General features: G+C 35.5%; 1 protein-coding gene and 1 non-coding gene across 5 annotated transcripts in view; both read right to left on the minus strand.

Moving 5' to 3' along the window:
• Window positions 1-1106: 1106 nt before the first annotated feature.
• Usp9y (ubiquitin specific peptidase 9, Y-linked) overlaps window positions 1107-19841 on the minus strand; it is a 144819-nt gene continuing 126084 nt past the window's right edge. For 3 of the 4 annotated variants that reach the window (XM_039100658.2, XM_063280594.1, XM_039100657.2), the window contains 10 exons: window positions 19590-19713; window positions 14340-14574; window positions 13518-13647; window positions 11352-11537; window positions 10000-10220; window positions 9831-9919; window positions 7685-7841; window positions 6798-7010; window positions 5906-6001; window positions 2824-2965 (listed from right to left, as the gene is read on the minus strand). In XM_039100658.2, the coding sequence (XP_038956586.1) occupies window positions 2834-2965; window positions 5906-6001; window positions 6798-7010; window positions 7685-7841; window positions 9831-9919; window positions 10000-10220; window positions 11352-11537; window positions 13518-13647; window positions 14340-14574; window positions 19590-19713 (1583 nt within the window). In that variant the 3' untranslated portion in view covers window positions 2824-2833. 4 annotated transcript variants of the gene reach the window in all.
• Window positions 10519-10620, minus strand: LOC120099619 (U6 spliceosomal RNA). Its single transcript, XR_005498742.1, has one exon. It is a non-coding gene; the product is annotated as a U6 spliceosomal RNA (small nuclear RNA).

Below are 19841 nucleotides of genomic sequence, written 5' to 3' on the forward strand. Positions count from 1 at the left end.
AAGCGCAAGGCCCTGGGTTCGGTCCCCAACTCCGAAAAAAAAGAAAAGAAAAAAAAATAAAAAGAGTAAGGGATGTACTGAGACACCTTTAGACAAGGTGATCTGAAAGGGATACTTTCTAACCTGTTGACCTGCCTTAAGGCTGGGCAGTGTGTTCTAGGGTTTTGATGAGGTAGGTTTTTGGAAATTCAGTGATTTCAAGTCATTTCTACTCTTACAAGCTAACCCCTCCAACCTTTATTTCAAGAATTATTTATAATACAGAACACGCAGAAAAATGTCCAAGTCCATGAAAAGAGGGGTTAATATAGTGAAAATTCTGATCATACATTGACATTTATATCCCTTTTAAAAATCAAAGTTGGGCTTTGCAATACTGTTTCAGTATATTCTTAGCAATTTTGACAATTTATAGCTCACTCTATTTAACAATGGGCCACGACATATGGAATGTGCCTATCATGTTACAGGTTATAGGGTCAGCCTTGAAGATTATGGGAATTTAAAGTAGCCCTATGAAATGTGAAATTAGAATTTGTGCAAAATGCTTATTAACTAATTTGGTGCTAATGACAATTTTTTTTTACAATAGAACTATTATTAATAATAAGAATTCATTACATAGGGGGCAGGAGAGATGGCTCAGAGGTTAAGAGCACTGTCTGCTCTTCCAGAGGTCCTGAGTTAAATTCCCAGCAACCACATGGTGGCTCATAACCATCTATAATTAGGTCTAGTGCCCTCTTCTGGCCTGCAGGCATATATGCAGGCAGAAAGCTGTATGACATATACATAATAAATAAATGTTAAAAAAATTCATTACATAAAAATATACTGATTACATAAGGAAATTTAAATAGTACTGATATCCGGTTTTCTTTCAACAGGACAAATCTTTCTATCTACAAAAGCTAAACATATCTGAAGTGTGAAGTCAGTGTCATATCAAAGTATGCTATGCATAGAGCAAATGTATGTAGTTTTTAAAAAATATGTAGTTTAAAAAATAAGACAAAGCAACATGGAATGAAACAGAATTTTTCTTATATTTGTGAATCCAGTAAAATAATTTCTATAAAATAAACAAATATATTTAAATAATTCTGGTTGCATTGTTTTAAGAATATTTGTCTTTTAGAGAATTTCTAAAGTACAACACATATTAAAGTTACCACTTAAAAAATAGTACCAATTTAAGAATGTCTGACAATCTTAAGTCTGAAATGTTTGAATATATTCTCAGAATTATTTTCGCTGTTACTGTCTTAACTAAGCCTTTTAGTGAACAGTAACAGTTATTGTAATATTGATAATTACTAGAAAATAAGACGGATAGATTAGAAAATAACATCTCAAAATGCTGTGGATTCTGATATCCACTTAATCCACAATACTGCTGGGAAAAGTTTGCAAACCTTAACCTAAAAATCTACCCAAGTCTATCTATCTGTCTATCTTCTACTATGCTTCTACACATTCTGGTATGGCAGGTATTTGTTATTACTCTCTTGAGAATGAGAATTAACAGTCAGACAATATATTGTACATATATTTCAGGTTGTGTAGTAGTATTAGACATTAAGAATTAAACACTATGAAGTTGAAGAAGAATGACCAAAGTGTGGATGCTTCACTCTTTCTTTAAAGGGGAACAAAAATACCCATAGGAGGGGATATGGAGGCAAAGTTTAGAGCAGAGTCTGAAGAAATGGCCATTCAGTGCCTGCCTCACATGTTGCCCATACATATATACAGCCACTAAAACTACATAAGACGATGAAGCTAAGAAGTGCATGCTGACAGGAACTGGATATAGATGTCTCCTGAGAGACACATCTAGAGGATGTCCAATACAGAGGTCAATGGTAGCAGCAAACCACTGAACTGAGAATAGGACCCCCTTGGGAGGAATTAGAGGAAGGATTCAAAGAGTTGAAGGAGCTTGCAACCATATCAATAAAAACAACAATGCCAACCAACCAGAACTTCCAGGGACTAAACCACTACTGAAAGACTATACATGGACTGACCCAGGGTTCCAACTGCATATGCAGCAGAGAATAGCCTTCTTGGGCACCAGGGAAGGGGAAGTCCTTGGTACTGCCAAGGCTGGACCCCCAGTGCAGGGGAATGTCAAGGCAGGGAAGGGGAAAGGTTGGGTGGCTGGGTGGTACCCTCATAGAAGGAGGGGGTGGGAGGATGAGATGAAGGTTTATGGATGGGAAACCAGGTAATTTGAAATGTAAATAAATGAATGTAAATAAATAAAAATTAAAAAAAGATTTATCATGACATTTTAAAATTGCAAACAAACAAATAAACCAACAAAGAATTAAATACTAAACCACCATTCAAACAGTACACATGGAGAGACCTATGGCTCCAGCCACATATATAGCAGAGGATGGCTTGGTTGGGCATCAATGAGAGGAGAGGCCCTTGGCCCTGTGAAAGCTCAATGCCCCCATGTAGGGTGTAGGGAAAAAGCCAGTGCAGGGAGATGGGACAGGGTGGGAGGGTGGGGAAACATTCTCATAGAGGAAGGGAGAGGGGAAATGGATGGGTTTTCCAGGGGGGAAATGGGGAAAGGGAATAACATTTGAAATGTAACTAAAGAAAATACCCAATAAAAACATAAAATAAAAAGTGGATTAAACACTATACATATTTCACAGCAGGTTGTGTATATAACCACAGTAAATTACACTGCATATACTTTCCACTCAGATTTGTTTGGGACATTTTTATAGTTTTAAATAATAACCAAGTACAGAAAAAGTTTTTAATATAAGGCCAGGATATATGGATACAACACACCAGATAATTATTTGTGTCACTGATCTTTTATTAGAGATGAAGATTCTTCTTCACTGCTTTCATGAGTTTCTTGTGGTTCATCATTTTTCTGAGGTTCATTCAAGTGATGTTCTGTTAAACCTGAATATGGCTGTTCAGGTACATAACTCTACAAGGGTGAAAAAAATCTACAGGTTAAACTTTTCAAAAATTACAATTAAAATTTAAAGCATATACTCAAGTTTTTAAAGTAGATTTTTAAAATTGTTATTAAAACTTGGTATTTAATTTTTCATGTAGCATTTAAACAAAAATCTTAAAAACGTATTCCTATACATATGTATATATATTTATTATACATATACATATATATGTACACAAACCTTTGAGCAATTTATCTGATCTATATTTATTAAGAGAAAGATCAAAGCATGTAAGAATATTTCATCTCTAACTCTGATAAAAATAGTGGCACTCCAGAGTCAGGACCAGGAAAAAAAATATAGTTTCCAGAGCTACTATGATATCACTTTCAAACTTGTTAGAAATGCCTTTTTATCAAACAGAATTTGGGTGCTATATGAACCAGGTTGGCTAAAACTACAACGTTGCCATAGATGTGTGGGTGAAATGTGGGTATCACAGTTATGCACTTACAGGGCCAGATGGCCAATCTTTAAAGTTTTGAACATACTTTCTGGACTGGGAATCTTTTTTGTGTGATTTGGCAGCCTAACCAAGCTCTTTTAAACTATTTTATACATATTAAACAACTGAACTGAATTTTGTAACAATCCTGACTTAATGTTATGATAATCTTTTCATCATTTTCCTCACTCGTCAGCCTCTTTTCCCCTAATAGCCAAGACTGTTATGGAATATTTTTATTAGCTGGTCTCTTTTTTGCTGTATTTTCTTTTCAATTATAAAGTTTGGAAGTGCTTAAAAAAAGCCACAAATAGAATTGTCTAGCTATATCATTTCAGAGCATTTACTATTTATTTATTTGAATCTTTAAATATGCAAACCAGAGTACTTGTAGAAGTACTAGAAATGGGCTATGGAGAGCAGATTTTTATGGGAGAGAGATGGCACAACATAGGTGGTGATACAAAAGAAGGAAGAGCAATAATGGTAAAGAGAGTTTTAAAGCGGGGCAAGAGACAGAAGGGGAGGATAACAGAGGGGCAGTAGAAAAGAGTTTAAAAACACTATACTGAAAAGGCCACATAAAAATCCATTTCAGATGCTCCATGAAATGCATATTCATATATAGAGTTTAGATGAATTATACTATGTGGGGATATGCCTCCCTTAGACACTGTAAGTTGTTGTCCACCGTGTAATGGTGATAATAATTATATTAGTACCCAACCATTTTCTGATTAAAGTCCCAATTTAGAAGAAAGTCTCATTCCTGGCTAAGAATTTGTTGTGGCTGATTATAGCTTCCCAAGGGAGAAATCTATTAGTAGTGCAACTCTCAAAGTTCTTCACCAGAGAAGCCCTTTCTCTTCCCTATTTCATTTTTTTCCTTTCCTTGCTCTTGCTTTGGTTTTGCCTTGCCTTTCTGTTCATTTTCTTCAGCAAATTGTGTTACAGCAGTGACTCAGAACTGGTCAAAGTATAGATAATTAAAACTATAATATGTTCAACAATATACATCTGTAACATCTCTCCCCACAATGTTTCCAAGAAAACATTGGTATGCGAAGACTGTTAAGTCTTGGAGGTAGTAGACAACTGATGTGGAAATATTTTCAGAAAGGATGGGACAGTACCATTGTTTATAAGAACTCAAAGCAGCTGTGATTTCTTGTACAATATTGAGCCAGACAAAATCCTACCACAAATCTGGGATGGACTGATGAATCCTTAGCTGAAGAACTACTTGCAACTAACTGATGGTTGCTGGAGGTGGGAGAATTGTTTATTTTAGGGATATAGACTGGTAGGGTACTCATGCTCTCTGTGCAATAAGTGGTCTAAAAAAGAACATACCGCCTGGTATGGTGATGCACACCTTCAATCCCAGTGCTCAGGAAGCAGAGGCAGGAAGAAATCTATGAATTTGAGGCAAATTCCAGGCCAGCAAGGCTACAGAGTGAAACCAACCAAATTACAAAATCCTCAAGAGTACATGAAACAGGGAATGTGATCTGGGAAGAACGGAGGTGGTCAGCAATGTGAAGTTTTCTTTCAGATTTTGTACGTGATTTGCAGGGCTCAAACTTAGGGCCAATGGGTTTGTATACAGCAAGTACCTTTACTTGCTAAATCCAATTAACTTTTATTAAAAAAAAACCCAGCAGGATTGCACACTAAAACTAAAACTTACCTATCTGTCTAGACCAGCCAGTCAGCAAACCCTTTTGTTTCAACCATCCTAAGTGCTGGAATCTAATAGGCATGCAATTGCACCAAATATTTTTATATGGGTTTTAAGGACCTAAGTTAAAATTACTGTATATATAATCAGGTCTGTGGGAATAGATGAGGAGAAGGTCAACTCTGAGATTGGTTCTATCCTGACATCTTTCCAGGAGTTCTAGGAATCAGTTCCCAAATTACAAATTTTAAAAACATTTTTACTTCTTCTGAATTTAGAGCTAGTAACTAATGCAGTTCTATTTCTGCTGTTTATCTTAGAATTATAAACATTAGGTTGGTAACAGATGTCATAGAATTTACATGTTTCATACATCTTAATTAAGGCAGTAGTAGCACAAGGTACCTGGTGTGGGTAGGTAGCTGATAGAGAAAACGGGGGTCAAAGCAACCATTTTTAGGATGATTCCAGTACAAACGTGCTTTTTTTTTGTTATCTGAACAAAGCTGAAGTCATACATCATATATATTTATAAAATGAATTAAAGTATAGAAGGTAGACTGGGGTTGGAGAGATGGCTCAGTGGTTACTATCTGCTCTTCTTGAAGACTTGAGTTCAATTCTCAGCAACCACATGGTGGCTCACAGCCCTGTGTAATGGAATCTAGTCCTATCCTCTTCTGGTGTGTCTGAAGTCAGTGACAGTGTATTCACATATATAAAATAAATAAATCTTAAAAAAAAGTTAAGTGGGAGTAAGAATGAAAAAAACCTGTTTACCTGTTGATACTGAGATCTATGAGAATAAAGATAAAATGTTCTTTCTTGTGGTGCAGGTGACTCATGCTCATCTGGGGCATCTTGGTCATCAGTGTCCTAATTTAGAAGAAATTAAGAAAGTAGGTGTGGTAAATGCACCTATAATTTCAACAATGTCTAGACTGAAGCAACAGAATTATAAGGTCATCATCCTCAACTACATAGTTTGAGGTCAGCCTGGGCTACATAAAACTCTGTTTCTCTCCTCCCCTACAAAAACAATCAATCAAAATCTTCCCCAAATTAAAAAATAACAAAAATACTTTAGTTATTAAAATAAATTTCAAAAATGAAATTAATTTCCTTCATTTAAGGTTTTAAATAACCAATTAATGCACAAAACTGATCTCTTCAATACATTTTTATTTACTCTAACACTTTGAAGTAAAATACACAATTGAATCCTTGCAGATACTATGTTTGAGACAATTTCACACTGTATATTAATAAATTATAGATTTTTATTTGAGAAAAGCTCTCACTATATAATTCTAGAGGCTTATAAAAAGGCAAACCCAAGCATATCCAAATGCTGGGATTAAAATGACCTAGACTAGAGGAATGCTAGGGAGCTGAGGCAGAAAGAGGGTGAGGGTTGGGGGAGCACCCTCATGGGTGCATGGAGCATGGGGGAGGGGATAGGAGGTTTAACTGGGAAGCAGGATAATATTTGAAATGTAAATGAATAAAATAACCAATATCTTAAATTGTGCAAGTATACCTGGATAAATTATGTTACATACATATCCTATTAATTCAAAACAGAAGCATAATTGAATATTTACGTAACCATAAATTCATGGTCATTGGCTTACAAGTTACTTTTCTGTCATTAATAGTTTTTATTTTTTACCTCTTCTGGACACAGATCACAAGCTTTTGCAAGTGTCATTCTTGCACTATGAGATCTCTCTAAAAAATAACCATTTGCTGTTTCATTGCTTTGTATTGGAGGAGACCAGTTGCTGTAAGTGTAGTGAGGATTGCCAGAATATGGCTTTCTTTCAAGTTCGTCTCCAAGCCATTCCACAGCCCAGGTCCACTTTTTTTTAAGGTCTCCATTCCCCTTCAAGAGAAAGCAAAACTATGTATGTCAGAGGCAGAAGGAACACCCATTCAGAGCCTGTCCCACAATGTGGCCCATACATATACAGCCACCAGACTAGATAAGACGGATGAAGCAAAGAAGTGCAGGCTGACAGGACCCGGATGTAGATCTCTCCTGAGAGACACAGCAGAATACAGCAAATACAGAGGCGAATGCCAGCAGCAGACCACTGAACTGAGAACGGGACCCCCATTGAAGGAATCAGAGAAAGGACTGGAAGAGCTTGAAGGGGCTCGAGACCCCATACGAACAACAATGCCAAGCAACCAGAGCTTCCAGTGACTAAGCCACTACCTAAAGACTATATACATGGACTGATCCTGGTCTCCAACTGCATAGGTAGCAATGAATAGTCTAGTAAGAGCACCAGTGGAAGGGGCAGTCCTTGGTCCTGCCAAGACTGAACCCCCAGTGAATGTGATTGTTGTGGGGGAGGGCAGTAATGGGGGGGAGGATGGGGAGGAGAACACCCATAGAGAAGAGGAGGGGGAGGAGTTAGGGAAATTAAAAAAAAAAAGAAACAGGAGATTAAATGTTAATGTTTTTAGCCTAAAATGGAAACTCAAAAATTTGTGGCTTATTTGAAAAATTTGATGCCAGAATTCTATACAACTTTAAAAAATAACTTCTACCTGTAAGATCTGGTAGGCAACAGGACAGCTGTTAAAGAGAGTTACCATCCATTTTATACATTGATAGGCTCTTTTCTGATGATGATTTTTAAAGTGCTGGATTGTATCAAACAGTCCATCTCGATCACTTGGTATTCCTTTAAGTGCATTATGAATTCTGAAAAGATGCCAAAGCAAAATTAAACTATAACACCTAGAAGGAACATACTTTATCTCCCTCCCTTTTAATCTCAGTATCAGACCAGACAAGCCTTGAATTCAAAGAGATATACTTGCCCTTGTCACCCAAATGCCCTATCACATCTGGCTGAAGCCAATACTTTAATGCTGTATAGCATCCATTCTAGTTAAGGTTCTGATTTCTTCCACATTATTAATTTAAATTTTAATGTAACATTAAAATGCATTTAATTGAATCATTAGAATAGAATTACAAAGGATGATAACAATGTTATTCAAGTTAAACATGTCTCTTTTCTTCAAGACTGGTTAAATCCTGTTTGCGTATTTTAAATGACTGTATTTCAGCAGGGAGGAGAGATGGCTTAGAGATTTAGAATACCCACACGGTGGCTATCTGTAATTCCAGCTCCAGGAAACTGAATACTCTCTTCTGGTTTTTGTGGGTATTTTGCATAGGGTATCAAAGACATAAATGTAGGGAAAATACTCATAACACATATAAAATAGAATTAAATGAATATAAGCAAGCAAGCAAACAACAATAAAACATTGCAGTTCAGAAGATGAACAAATGATTTTTCAGGAGAACCAGTGAATGAAAACATTTTTTTTTTTTTGGTTCTTTTTTTTTTTTTTCCGGAGCTGGGGACCAAACCCAGGGCCTTGCGCTTCCTAGGTAAGCGCTCTACCACTGAGCTAAATCGAATGAAAACATTTGGTGATAAAAAACAACTTTAAGAGCTGCTGAAATGGATCAGCAAGTAAGGTGCTTGCCATAAAGCAAGATGACCCAAGACTTACTGGAAGAAGAGAATTGACTTCCCTAAGTTCTGTTTTGACCTCTACACGGGCATCATAGTATATGTGCAATATACACAACTCAAACACACACTTTTAATATATAGTTCTAAGAATATGTGTTGTGTAGAATATTTTCTCACTGGCAATAATATAGCCTGAACTATTAATTAAAAATTTATATTCTTTAATTGTTTTTCTTCTCAGTGTACTATAAACTTACCTCTATGTTATATAATACTTAAACTATATAAAAGTTTTCTTTTATGTCATGTATTTCACTAAATAGATGATTGCTCAACTCAAGAGCAAATTGTTTTGTGTGTCTGATATAGAAATTTCAGTCTTTATTACAGATTAGTTAACCAGACAAAACTAAGGTGGGAGACCTTATTGTGTATTTTGTCTATCATCATTACTTAAGTGTTTTAAGAGCATCTACATCAATACAAACTTTGGCCTGTCTTCCACAGACTAGAATATTACCTGTAAAAAAGCAAATATTTTATAAGTAATTGCTGACTACTGTTCATTGAATTTTCTACATTAAAATCTTGTGTTTCTAATTTGTGTTCATTATATATTACTATTTAATTTTGTTTACTATAATTATACCTTGACTTTTAGTTTTTTTTGGGTAAAGCAATAAGAGAGGATGTGACTAATTAACAGCAAATATCCGAAGTGACATCTAAATAATATTTTTTGAAATTCTTAAAAAAATCAGTAAAAATTAGATTCCTTCAAGGCAAATTAAAAGAAACAATACTACCTCAAACAAACAACTGAAAAATATTGAATATCACATCTTTACAACTTTTGTGTAATATTAGCTGATTTGTTGATCCAGAGATTTTAAAATTAAAATCAGATAATCTGCTAAAGTATTAATTAGTTGATATTCATACTGAAATTTAAGGTAAACTGCATGATAATTTGAAAGTCTATCTAGTATTTATAATCTACATCCAAGATTGTACTAATAGGATTTTTCTTATTTGAAGCTTAAACAAAATTAATAATAATTTAATAAGCTATTAAACAAAGTACCAAAAAAGTAACAGTACACCTAAGCAAATTGTGGAACTAATTATGCTATTAGTATAAAGACTCATATATGTATGTACGTGTATATATATGTATATGTATATATATCTATGTATACCTGTGAGCTTGCCAGGAGTCTTCAAGCAGAATAATTTGCAAAAGTAGATCCAAGTATGGCTGAAGTTCATATGCATATGAATATGCAACCTAAAAAATTAGTGAAGGCATAGTTTAATTGTACTTAAAGGACCATGAAAAAAAATTAGGTTATTTTTATTTTGTTTTACCTGCCATAGCAGTTCGCTGAGAACAGAACATGAAAACTGGGGATTCTCCCAGCAGCAGAAGCGAAGTAATTTGACTGTTTCCTCTGAGTTACTGCAGTCTTCAATAATTTTTTTCACATAAGTGGTTCTCATAAATAAAATGTCAGCCACATTCTGCTGAATTGGCATTATAGGCTGTGATAAATTTGGGTCACCAAATGGATTTGGAAGAGGGGGATTACCTGCAAAATATGTCATTAATGAAAAGTCAGTAAACTTACACAGAAAATTACAATGCCAGGTTTATTATTCTAAACAATGGAATTTGATCTTTAGATTTTCTAAATAAGCAAAATAGAAAATTCAAAATCAAGTGATACTCATAAAAAGGTAGTTTCTGAAAACTGGAAAAAATGAAGCTATCAATTAGGATGGGGAGGGTAACACCCATAAAGAAGAGGAGGGGGAGGGATTAGGAGGATGTTTGCCCGAAAGGGAATAACACTTGAAATGTAAATAAGAAATACTCAAGTTAATAAAAAAAAAATGGAATGCTTTAGTAATTTGTACATTATTCTTGTGTAGGGCCATGCTAAACTTGTTTGTATAGTTCCTATATTAGTATATTTGCTACTAAAGTGCCCTCTTAATTTCCTATTAAAAATCAAGATTAACATGAAGGCAAGACAGTCATACAAAGAAAATGAGTATGTAAACATTTTTCTTTTTTTCTTATATAGACTTTTTACAAAAGTAAGAACATTTCTTTATGGATACATGTGCTAGTGCTATGACATGCAGGTTAATGTGTTAGACAACAACTCCTTTCTCTCGTAGTACATTTGTTCCAAGGATTAAATTCAGGTCTGTAGTACATTTGTTCCAAGGATCAAATTCAGGTTTAGGCTCGGCGAGCAACAATCTTTACCTATAAACCAACTCAAAAGCCTCCTAAGCAATAGATTATTATGGATAAGGTGAGAGAATAGACTCCTGAGGATTTTCTTCAGACCTTTATACATATGTTATAGAGCATGAGTAAATTAAAAGTTATGCCTCAGAGATTAAATTATAAGTTAACAGTTTATGATAGGAATACTAGAGAACAGCTAATAAATGTAGTGAACTCTAGGTGAGAGAGATTAGACGGAACTGGAAGGAGGGTAGAAAAGGGGAAGGCACTGTGTAAAACCAAAACAAGAATAAAAAATTCCTTCTAAATAATAATAAACCAAAAAATGTGTCAGGTAAAATATAATAAAAAGTACATAATCTTCACTCTTTTACTTTATAAGTCTTCAGTTTTACTTTTAAGAATAATGCACAGCTAGCATTATTTTAAAACTATTACACAGTAAAGCTTTCTACTTTACCATTTATAGAGGACTGCATTCTTGATGAGACACTGCAACATCGGATCAGCTGAGATACTACTGAATGTAGCTTGCCTAACTCAGCATATTGATATTTAATTGGAGGACCTGGGCCTTCATCCAAAGACACAAGCATAAAGGTTGTAGGTACATTCAGTTTTAGAAGCTGGGTCTTTTCTGCCAAACCTATAAAAAAGGGGGAGGAGAGACATTTGTGGGAAAAATTAGAATGGATTATACAATTTACAGTTCTTGTAAACATGAATATAATCTTAATATTTAGAACATAACAATATACAAAGAATGTAAACAGAAATAAATACTGATATTTAATTAAGATTAAGTATTATAATAGTCTCATATAGTTTTTTAAAGAATTATCTATGAATTTCATGTGTATGAGTGCTTTGCCTGCTGTTCTTCTATGTAACCTACACATGTCTGATCCTCAAGGATGTTGTGAGTATTCATGAATATGCTGGAAATTGAGCCCAGGTCTTTTGTACAACAAGAAGTACTTAACCAGAGCCAACTCTCAGGCTTACCTACACTAAGTTAAAAAAATAACATTTTCTAGGACCCATATAAAAAAGAAAAGGTAAATTAAATGGCAAATAAAATTATTTTTATAACTACCAGGCTTTTTCCCTAACTATAAAAATTTCCTGGGTAAAAAAAAAAGGTATGTTTTTACTCTTCTTTTTAATTTACTGATTTCTAAAGTCTGACTTCTGTCAGAATTTTGAAAATTTCAAATAAGCAAAAAGAATTAAATCATAAAATTTCAATAAAATTTTTATTCATATAATAACTTCCATTTTTATTAATGCTACTACTTCAAAATGATACTTCATTCTTTTTAAGGTTCAAAGTGAATTGTAAAAACAGAAATCTGGGTATATGTCCATGATATGTTCATATATTATTTAAGATAATTGTATAATTTCCAATATCATTTTCATAAAACTATGGCAAATACTTAAGTTAGCTTTATATTAATTTATAAAAATTATTTTTAGTTTGTGCATACATATGTTTTAGAATGTACACATACCTCAGTGTGTATGTGTACATGTGGAGAAAACTTTGAACAACTGGTTCCTTCAGGTTGCCAAGGTTTATATATAGTATCTTTACCCAAGCCTGCTAATATTAAGTAGTCAACACTTTTTAAAAAGACTTATTTTATATACATTTTTGTTTTCTTGTATATATATATATATATATATATATATATATATATATATATATATATATATATATATATATATATATATATATATAGCTCATGGACTATGAGGAGGTTAGAGGAGTGTACTGGATCTCCTAGAATTTGTGTTATGAATAATTGTGAGGCACTGTGTGAATCCTAGGAATTGAACACAGGTTCTTTGCAAGAACAATAGCTGAACTGAGCCATCTCTCTGGCTTCTTGTTACATTTTAATGAATTAGGAAACCGAAGCACTGATGCACCAACAAATAAATCACAGATATTTATAAATTTACTCTCTTTCAGCACCTTAGCACCTGAAACCCCCTTGCCAAAATCACCGAACCTGAAGCAACTTTGAAATTATGGCATAATCTATCTGTTTTGTATGTCTACTTACCTACTTATCTAGGTAGGAATCATTGATAGAATGTAATGGACATGAATGTGAATGGAGAAAAATAAAAGTACTCTAGTAGAAATGGAACTAATATACGAACAAAACAATGTAAATGGATTATTTACCTATATTATTGGTAATTTCAATTTAAGTTCTTTCAACAGTAGTGTTTTTTAACTAATGCAAGCTCTTTGAGAAATATTTCCTAAATGTAACAAACACCAAACTTATTATTATCCATACCCTTTAGAAAACAGTAATTTCTTAACACAATTATATTTTGACTTAGACAGGATATAGCAGGACAATCATTATTTTTCAGAAGGCAACATGAATCAGATTTATGGGTTCTGATCTAAAAGACTTTCAGAGAAAAAAATCATTAAGTACAATATGTGTTCTATTTTAGTATAAGATGAAATACATAAGAACAGTTACAAGGGTTTTAAGGATATAGCCCACAGTTTAAATTATTATTTCATCATTTGATTTAATGGTTTGCTCATTTTTTTACAATCATGAAACAATCACTAAAAGAACGAAGTACTCCTTACCTAAACTGGCATACATTATAAATAAATTGAAATACTGTTGTAAATGTCGCCCATGTTCAGAAACTTCCCTTCTCAAGAGACTTAATACTGCTTTTAGCAAATGATCGCTCAAACTCAAATTGTCATAGATCTGGAAAAAAAAAAAAATTATCAGCAACTGCATATAAAATTAGTCTACTTTTACCTTCATTAAAATACTTTTGTTCCTATTTCAGAAAAAAAATTCAGGTTAGTTGGTTTTTCAAAAAGGAAATAAAGAATTTCATGGGAGACTTTATCCTTTGTTTTGTTCAAATTGTAATAAGAAAAATAAATGTGTTATGGTCCTTTGGAAACAAGGTTTTGTAGTTTTATCTGTCCTGGAACTTGGTATATATAATAGAGTGGCTTTGAACTAGCAGAGATTTGTCTACCTCTGATTTCTGAGTACTAGGAATAAAAGCCAGGTATCACCATACCTTAGAGTGTTACAGTTTATAAAGCTGGGTCTGACTCGATATAAATTCTAGATCAGTCTGAGCTATGTAGTGTAATCTTGTTCTTACCAAACCACAAAGTACTTAACAGAAAGTTTGCTATTACAAAATTAAACATTAAACATAATTTAAAATTTAGTAATTAAGTACAAATTTCCTCATCGAAGTCCCAATGATTATTTTCAATAGCACAAAATAATTTCAAAACTTTACGTATTACAATATACATTTAGAATCATTTTCCCCTATGGTAAATATTTCAAAAACACTTAATTTTTATAATTTTAATCTGCAAGAAACAAAATTTTATTTTCAACTACTTAACCATAGAAAAGCTAACAATTACCTGACTATAAGGTCCTGGAGTTGCAAAAGGTGATGCAAAAGATGAAGAAGATCCATCTTGCAAAGAAAAATGTGCAATAAAAACTATAAGCTTTGCAAATGTACCTCTGACTTCTGCACTTGGACATTCCAGAAGGTACTCAGAGAAACGGTTTGATACATTAAAAAGGACATTATGAGCAAACCAAAAACGCACATTCTTGCTGTGACGGAGGAGAATGCACAGCGCGTCATACCTAAAACAGAAACATCTATGAATATTGGGGCTCTAGAGCAGGGAAAGGTTACTATGAAAAAAGAAAAGCTCTCCTTTCTCTACACAATCAGTGGTTCCTGTTGGTACTCCTACAAATACCACAATGATTACTAAGGTACTATTACAAGTCTCATAGAATAACAAAATGGTTTAAGCCACAAAGAATGTATGTTAAGACTCTGTAAAAATCTACTTCTTTATCTGAAGATTTATTTTAATATCTTTTAATATGAATGATGTTAAAAGTTTAAATCTTAGATATTAACTGTTCTGTAATTTTTAAGTTAGTACTTCATTTTTAAGTTAAAACTGTACATTTGAGAATTTAAGACATGCTTTCTACTAAATGATATAGCTTAATTATTTTAATTATAATAATATTATAATCATTATAAAATTACAATAAAGATATGCCATAATCAGAAATAAAAACTAGCCACTGGTTTCCATTTGCTCCCAGAGTTGGTGTTTTCCTACAGCCTTCGAACACAAAACCTGCCCGGCAGAGAGATGGTCTGAGAGGAGCACTCTCCCTCCTAAGCCTACAACCTGCTGGAGACACCTCACTATTTCCCCATTGACTGTCCAAGGAGAGAACTGCTGGGCGTGCACAAGGCTCAGGAGACACACGGTGCCCTAGGACAGGACAGAGTAGGGGCTCTCCCAGAGCTCTCAGGATACAAAACTGTGGACAGAGAGCTTGTCTGCCAGGAGCACTCTCACACCAAAGATGACAGGCTCACAGGCCCACGGGAGAGCAAGCTCCAGTCAGAGACAGCCAAGACCAACTAACATCAGAGATAACCAGATTTTGAGAGATAAGCACAAGAACACAAGCAACAGAAACTAAGACTACTTGTCATCATCAGAGCCCAGTTCTCACTCCAAAGCAAATACTGTATTATCGCAACACAACAGAAAAGCAAGTTTGAATTTAAAATCACATCTCTTGATGATGATAGTGGACTTTAAGAATGACATAAATAACTCCCTTTTTTTTTCTTCTTTCTTTTTTTTGGAGCTGGGGACCGAACCCAGGGCCTTGCGCTTGCTAGGCAAGCGCTAGCAAGCGCTCTACCACTGAGCTAAATCCCCAACTCCCATAAATGACTCCCTTAAAGAAATACAGAACACTGGTAAACAAGCAGGTGTCTTTAAAGAAGAAACACAAAATTAAAGATTTACCAAACCAAATCCAAGAACACATCAAAACAATCATTCTTCATGCCCAAATAGGGTTCATCTCAGGGATGCAGGAATGGTTCAATATATGGAATTCATCAACATAATTCACTACGTAAGCAAACTCAAAGGAAAAAGAACTACATGATCATCTCATTAGATGCTGAGAAACTACAGACATCCCTTCATGGTGAAAGTCTTAGAAAGATCAAGAACTCAAGGCCCACACACATAGTAAAAGCAATATACACTAAGACATCAAACAAAATGGAGAGAAACTTGAAGCAATCCTACTAAAGTCAGGGATTAGATAAGCCTGCTCCACTCCCTACTTATTCAATATACTACTTGAAGTCCTAGCCAGAGCAATCAGACAGCAAAAGGAGGCCAAAGGGAATCCCCATCAAAATACAAATCCAGGATCTGGAGAGATGGCTCCGCGGTTAAGAGCACTGACTGCTATTCCAAAGGACCTGAATTCAAATCCCAGCAACCACATGGTGACTCACAACCATCTGTAATGAGACCTGATGCCTTCTTGTGTGTATGAAGACAGCTACAGTGTACTCATATAGAATAAATAGACAAATCTTTACAAAAAAATACAAATCCAATTCTTCAGAGGAACACTCCTCCATTGTTGGTGGGATTGCAGACTGGTACAACCATTCTGGAAATCAATCTGGAGGTTCCTCAGAACACTGGACATTGAACTACCTGAGAACCTAGCTATACATCTCTTGGGCATATACCCAAAAGATGCCCTAACATATAACAAAGACACATGCTCCACTATGTTCATAGCAGTCTTATTTATAGTAGTCAGAAGCTGGAAAGAACCCAGATGCCCTTCAACAGAGGAATGGATACAGAAAATGTGGTACATCTACACAATGGAATATTACTCAGCTATCAAAAACAACGAGTTTATGAAATTCATAGACAAATGTATGGAACTGGAAAATATCATCCTGAGTGAGGTAACCCAATCACAGAAAAACACACATGGTACGCACTTATTGATAAGTGGCTATTAGCCCAAATACTCAAATTACTTTAGATGTACAGAACACATGAAACTCAAGAAGGATGACCAAAATGTGAATGCTTCACTTCTTCTTTAAAAGGGGAACAAGAATACCCTTGGGAGGGAATAGGGAAGCAAAGTTTAGAACAGAGGCAGAAGAAACACCCATTCAGAGCCTGCCCCACATGTGGCCCATACATATATAGCCACCAAACTAGATAAGATGGATGAAGGAAAGAAGTGCAGGCTGACAGGAACCGGATGTAGATCTCTCCTGAGAGACACAGCCAGAATACAGCAAATACATAGGTGAATGCCAGCAGCAAACCACTGAACTGAGAATGGGACCCCCATTGAAGGAATCTTAGAAAGGACCGAAAGAGCTTGAAGGGGCTCGAGACCCCATATGAACAGCAATGCCAAGCAACCAGAGCTTCCAGGGACTAAGCCACTACCCAAAGACTATACATGGACCGACCATGGGCTCCAACCTCATAGGTGGCAATGAATAGCCTAGTAAGAGCACCAGTGGAAGGGGAAGCCCTTGGTCCTGCCAAGACTGAATCCCCAGTGAATGTGATTGTTGGGGGGAGGGTAATAATGGGGGGGAGGATGGGGAGGAGAACACCCATAGAAAAGGGGACGGAGAGAGGTTAGGGGGATGCTGGCTCAGAAACTGAGAAAGGGAATAACAATCGAAACAGAAATACCCAAGCTAATAAAGATGTAAAAAAAAGTCAAAGGGATATAAATTGGAAAGGAAGAAGTCAAAATATCATTATTTGCAGATGATATGATAGTGTACTTAAGTGACCCCAAAAGTTCCACCAGAGAATTACTATACGTGATAAACAACTTCAGCAAAGTGGTTGGGTATAAAATTAACTCATATAAATCAGTAGCCTTCTTCTACACAAGAGAAACAAGCCGAGAAAGAAATTAGGGAAATGACACCCTTCATAATAGTCCCAAATAATATAAAGTACCTCGGTGTGACTTTAACCAAGCAAGTGAAAGATCTGTATGGTAAGAACTTCAAGTCTCTGAAGAAAGAAATTGAAGAAGATCTCAGAAGATGGAAAGAGCTTCCATGCTCATGGAATGGCAGGATTAATATAGTAAATATACCCAAGAAACAATCCAGAGAACAAATGAAACTCAAGAAATGCAGAAACGACCAAAATGCAGATGCTTCAGTCCTTCTTCAAAGGGGGAATAAGACTATTCATAGGAGGAAATATGGAGATAAAGTTTCGACCAGAGAGTGAAGGAACATTCAGAGCCTGCTCCACCTAGGGATCCAGCCCATATATATATACAGCCACCAAATCTAGACATTATTGATGAAGCTAAGAAGTGCATGCTGACTGGAGCTGGATGTAACTGTCACCTGAAAGGTTCAGGTTGAGCATGACATGACAGAGGTGAATGCTAGCAGCAAACCATTGAACTGAGAATGGGCTCCCTGTTGGGCGTTAGAGAAAGGATTGAAGGAGCTGAAGTGGTTTGCAGCCCCACAAGAACAACAATGCCAACCAACCAGAGCTCCCAGGGACTAAACTATTACCCAAAGAGTATACATAGACTGACCCATGGCTCCAGCTGCATATGTAGCAGAGGATGGTCTTGTTTTGCACTAATGAAGGAGAAGCCAAGGCTTGACCCCTCCAGTGTAAGAGAATGTCTGGGCTGGAAGGGGTGGTGGTTGGAGAAGGGAAATACCCTCATAGAAAAAAAGGGGTTGGAGGATGGAATAAGAGGCTTATAGCTGGAAAACCCAGAAAGGGAGTAACCTTTGAAATGTAAATAAAAATATCCAGTAATATATGCAAAAAAATGAAAAGCAAATTATCATTCTAACTGAGGTAACCAAATCACAAAATAACACACCTGATGTGTACTTACTGATAAGTGGATATTAGCTCTAAACCTCTGATTAGCCAAGATATAATCCCCAGATTGCATTAAACTCAAAAAAGCACGACCGAAGTCTGGATGATTCAGTTCTTTTTAGAAGGGGGAACAAAAATACTCCGGAGGAAATATGAAGACAATGTTTGGAACAGAGCATGAAGGAAAGGCCATCTTGAGACTGCCCCACCTGGGATCCTACATTCCTTTCCACATTAAACTGAGAACAGGGTCCCTAATGGAGGAGTTGGAGAAAGAATTGAAGGAGCTGAAGGGGGTTGCAATCCCATAAGAACAATAATAATCAACCAGAGTTCCCAGGGACTAAACCACACTCTGAAGGTCAGACCCATAGCTCCAGTTGCATATGTAGCAGAGGATGGACTTGTACACTAATGAGAGGAGAACCCCTTGATCTTGGCAAGGCTGGATCTTCTAGGTGTATGGGAATGTCACGTTGGGGAGGAGAGGAGGAGTGGGTGGTTGGGTGAAGAAAGACACTCACAGGGGTAGGGGGTATGGGATAGGCATTTTATGGATGGGAAACCAGGTAAGGGGATAACATTTGAAATGTAAATAAATATATCCAATACTACTACTACAACTGCTGCTGCTACCACCACAACCACCCACTCCCACATACATAACAAACAAACCATCTTAATCCAGGATAACCAGAGATACAGAGATACCCTGTTTCAAAAAACCAAAACAAACAAAAACCCAATCAAATCAAAACAAAAAGAAACCAAACGAAACCAACCACCCACCACAACCACCACAACAAAACCTACCTAAAAACCGAAACCACAATATAATAAACATCCCAATTAACTCAGTACACACAATCACCAAAGTGAAATTCAAAGGGATACCAGTCATTGGCAGGTCCGCGGACAATTTTCTTAGTATGAAATCCAGTTGTAAAGAGGAATCTAGCAGCAAGCTGAATGCTGATCATTGTTATATCTTCTGCTTCTGGTGGTAAGTGATCTTGTCCTTTAAGTATAAAAGGTGCATAGAATCAGACATTATAGATATAGAAATATAGATATTTTCAACTTGTAGATTAAAAAATACCTGAACGATGACTATCCTTATCCCAACACAACAAACCAAGTTCAAAA

Source organism: Rattus norvegicus, chromosome Y, assembly GCF_036323735.1.
Source record: "Rattus norvegicus strain BN/NHsdMcwi chromosome Y, GRCr8, whole genome shotgun sequence".
NCBI lineage: Eukaryota > Metazoa > Chordata > Mammalia > Rodentia > Muridae > Rattus > Rattus norvegicus.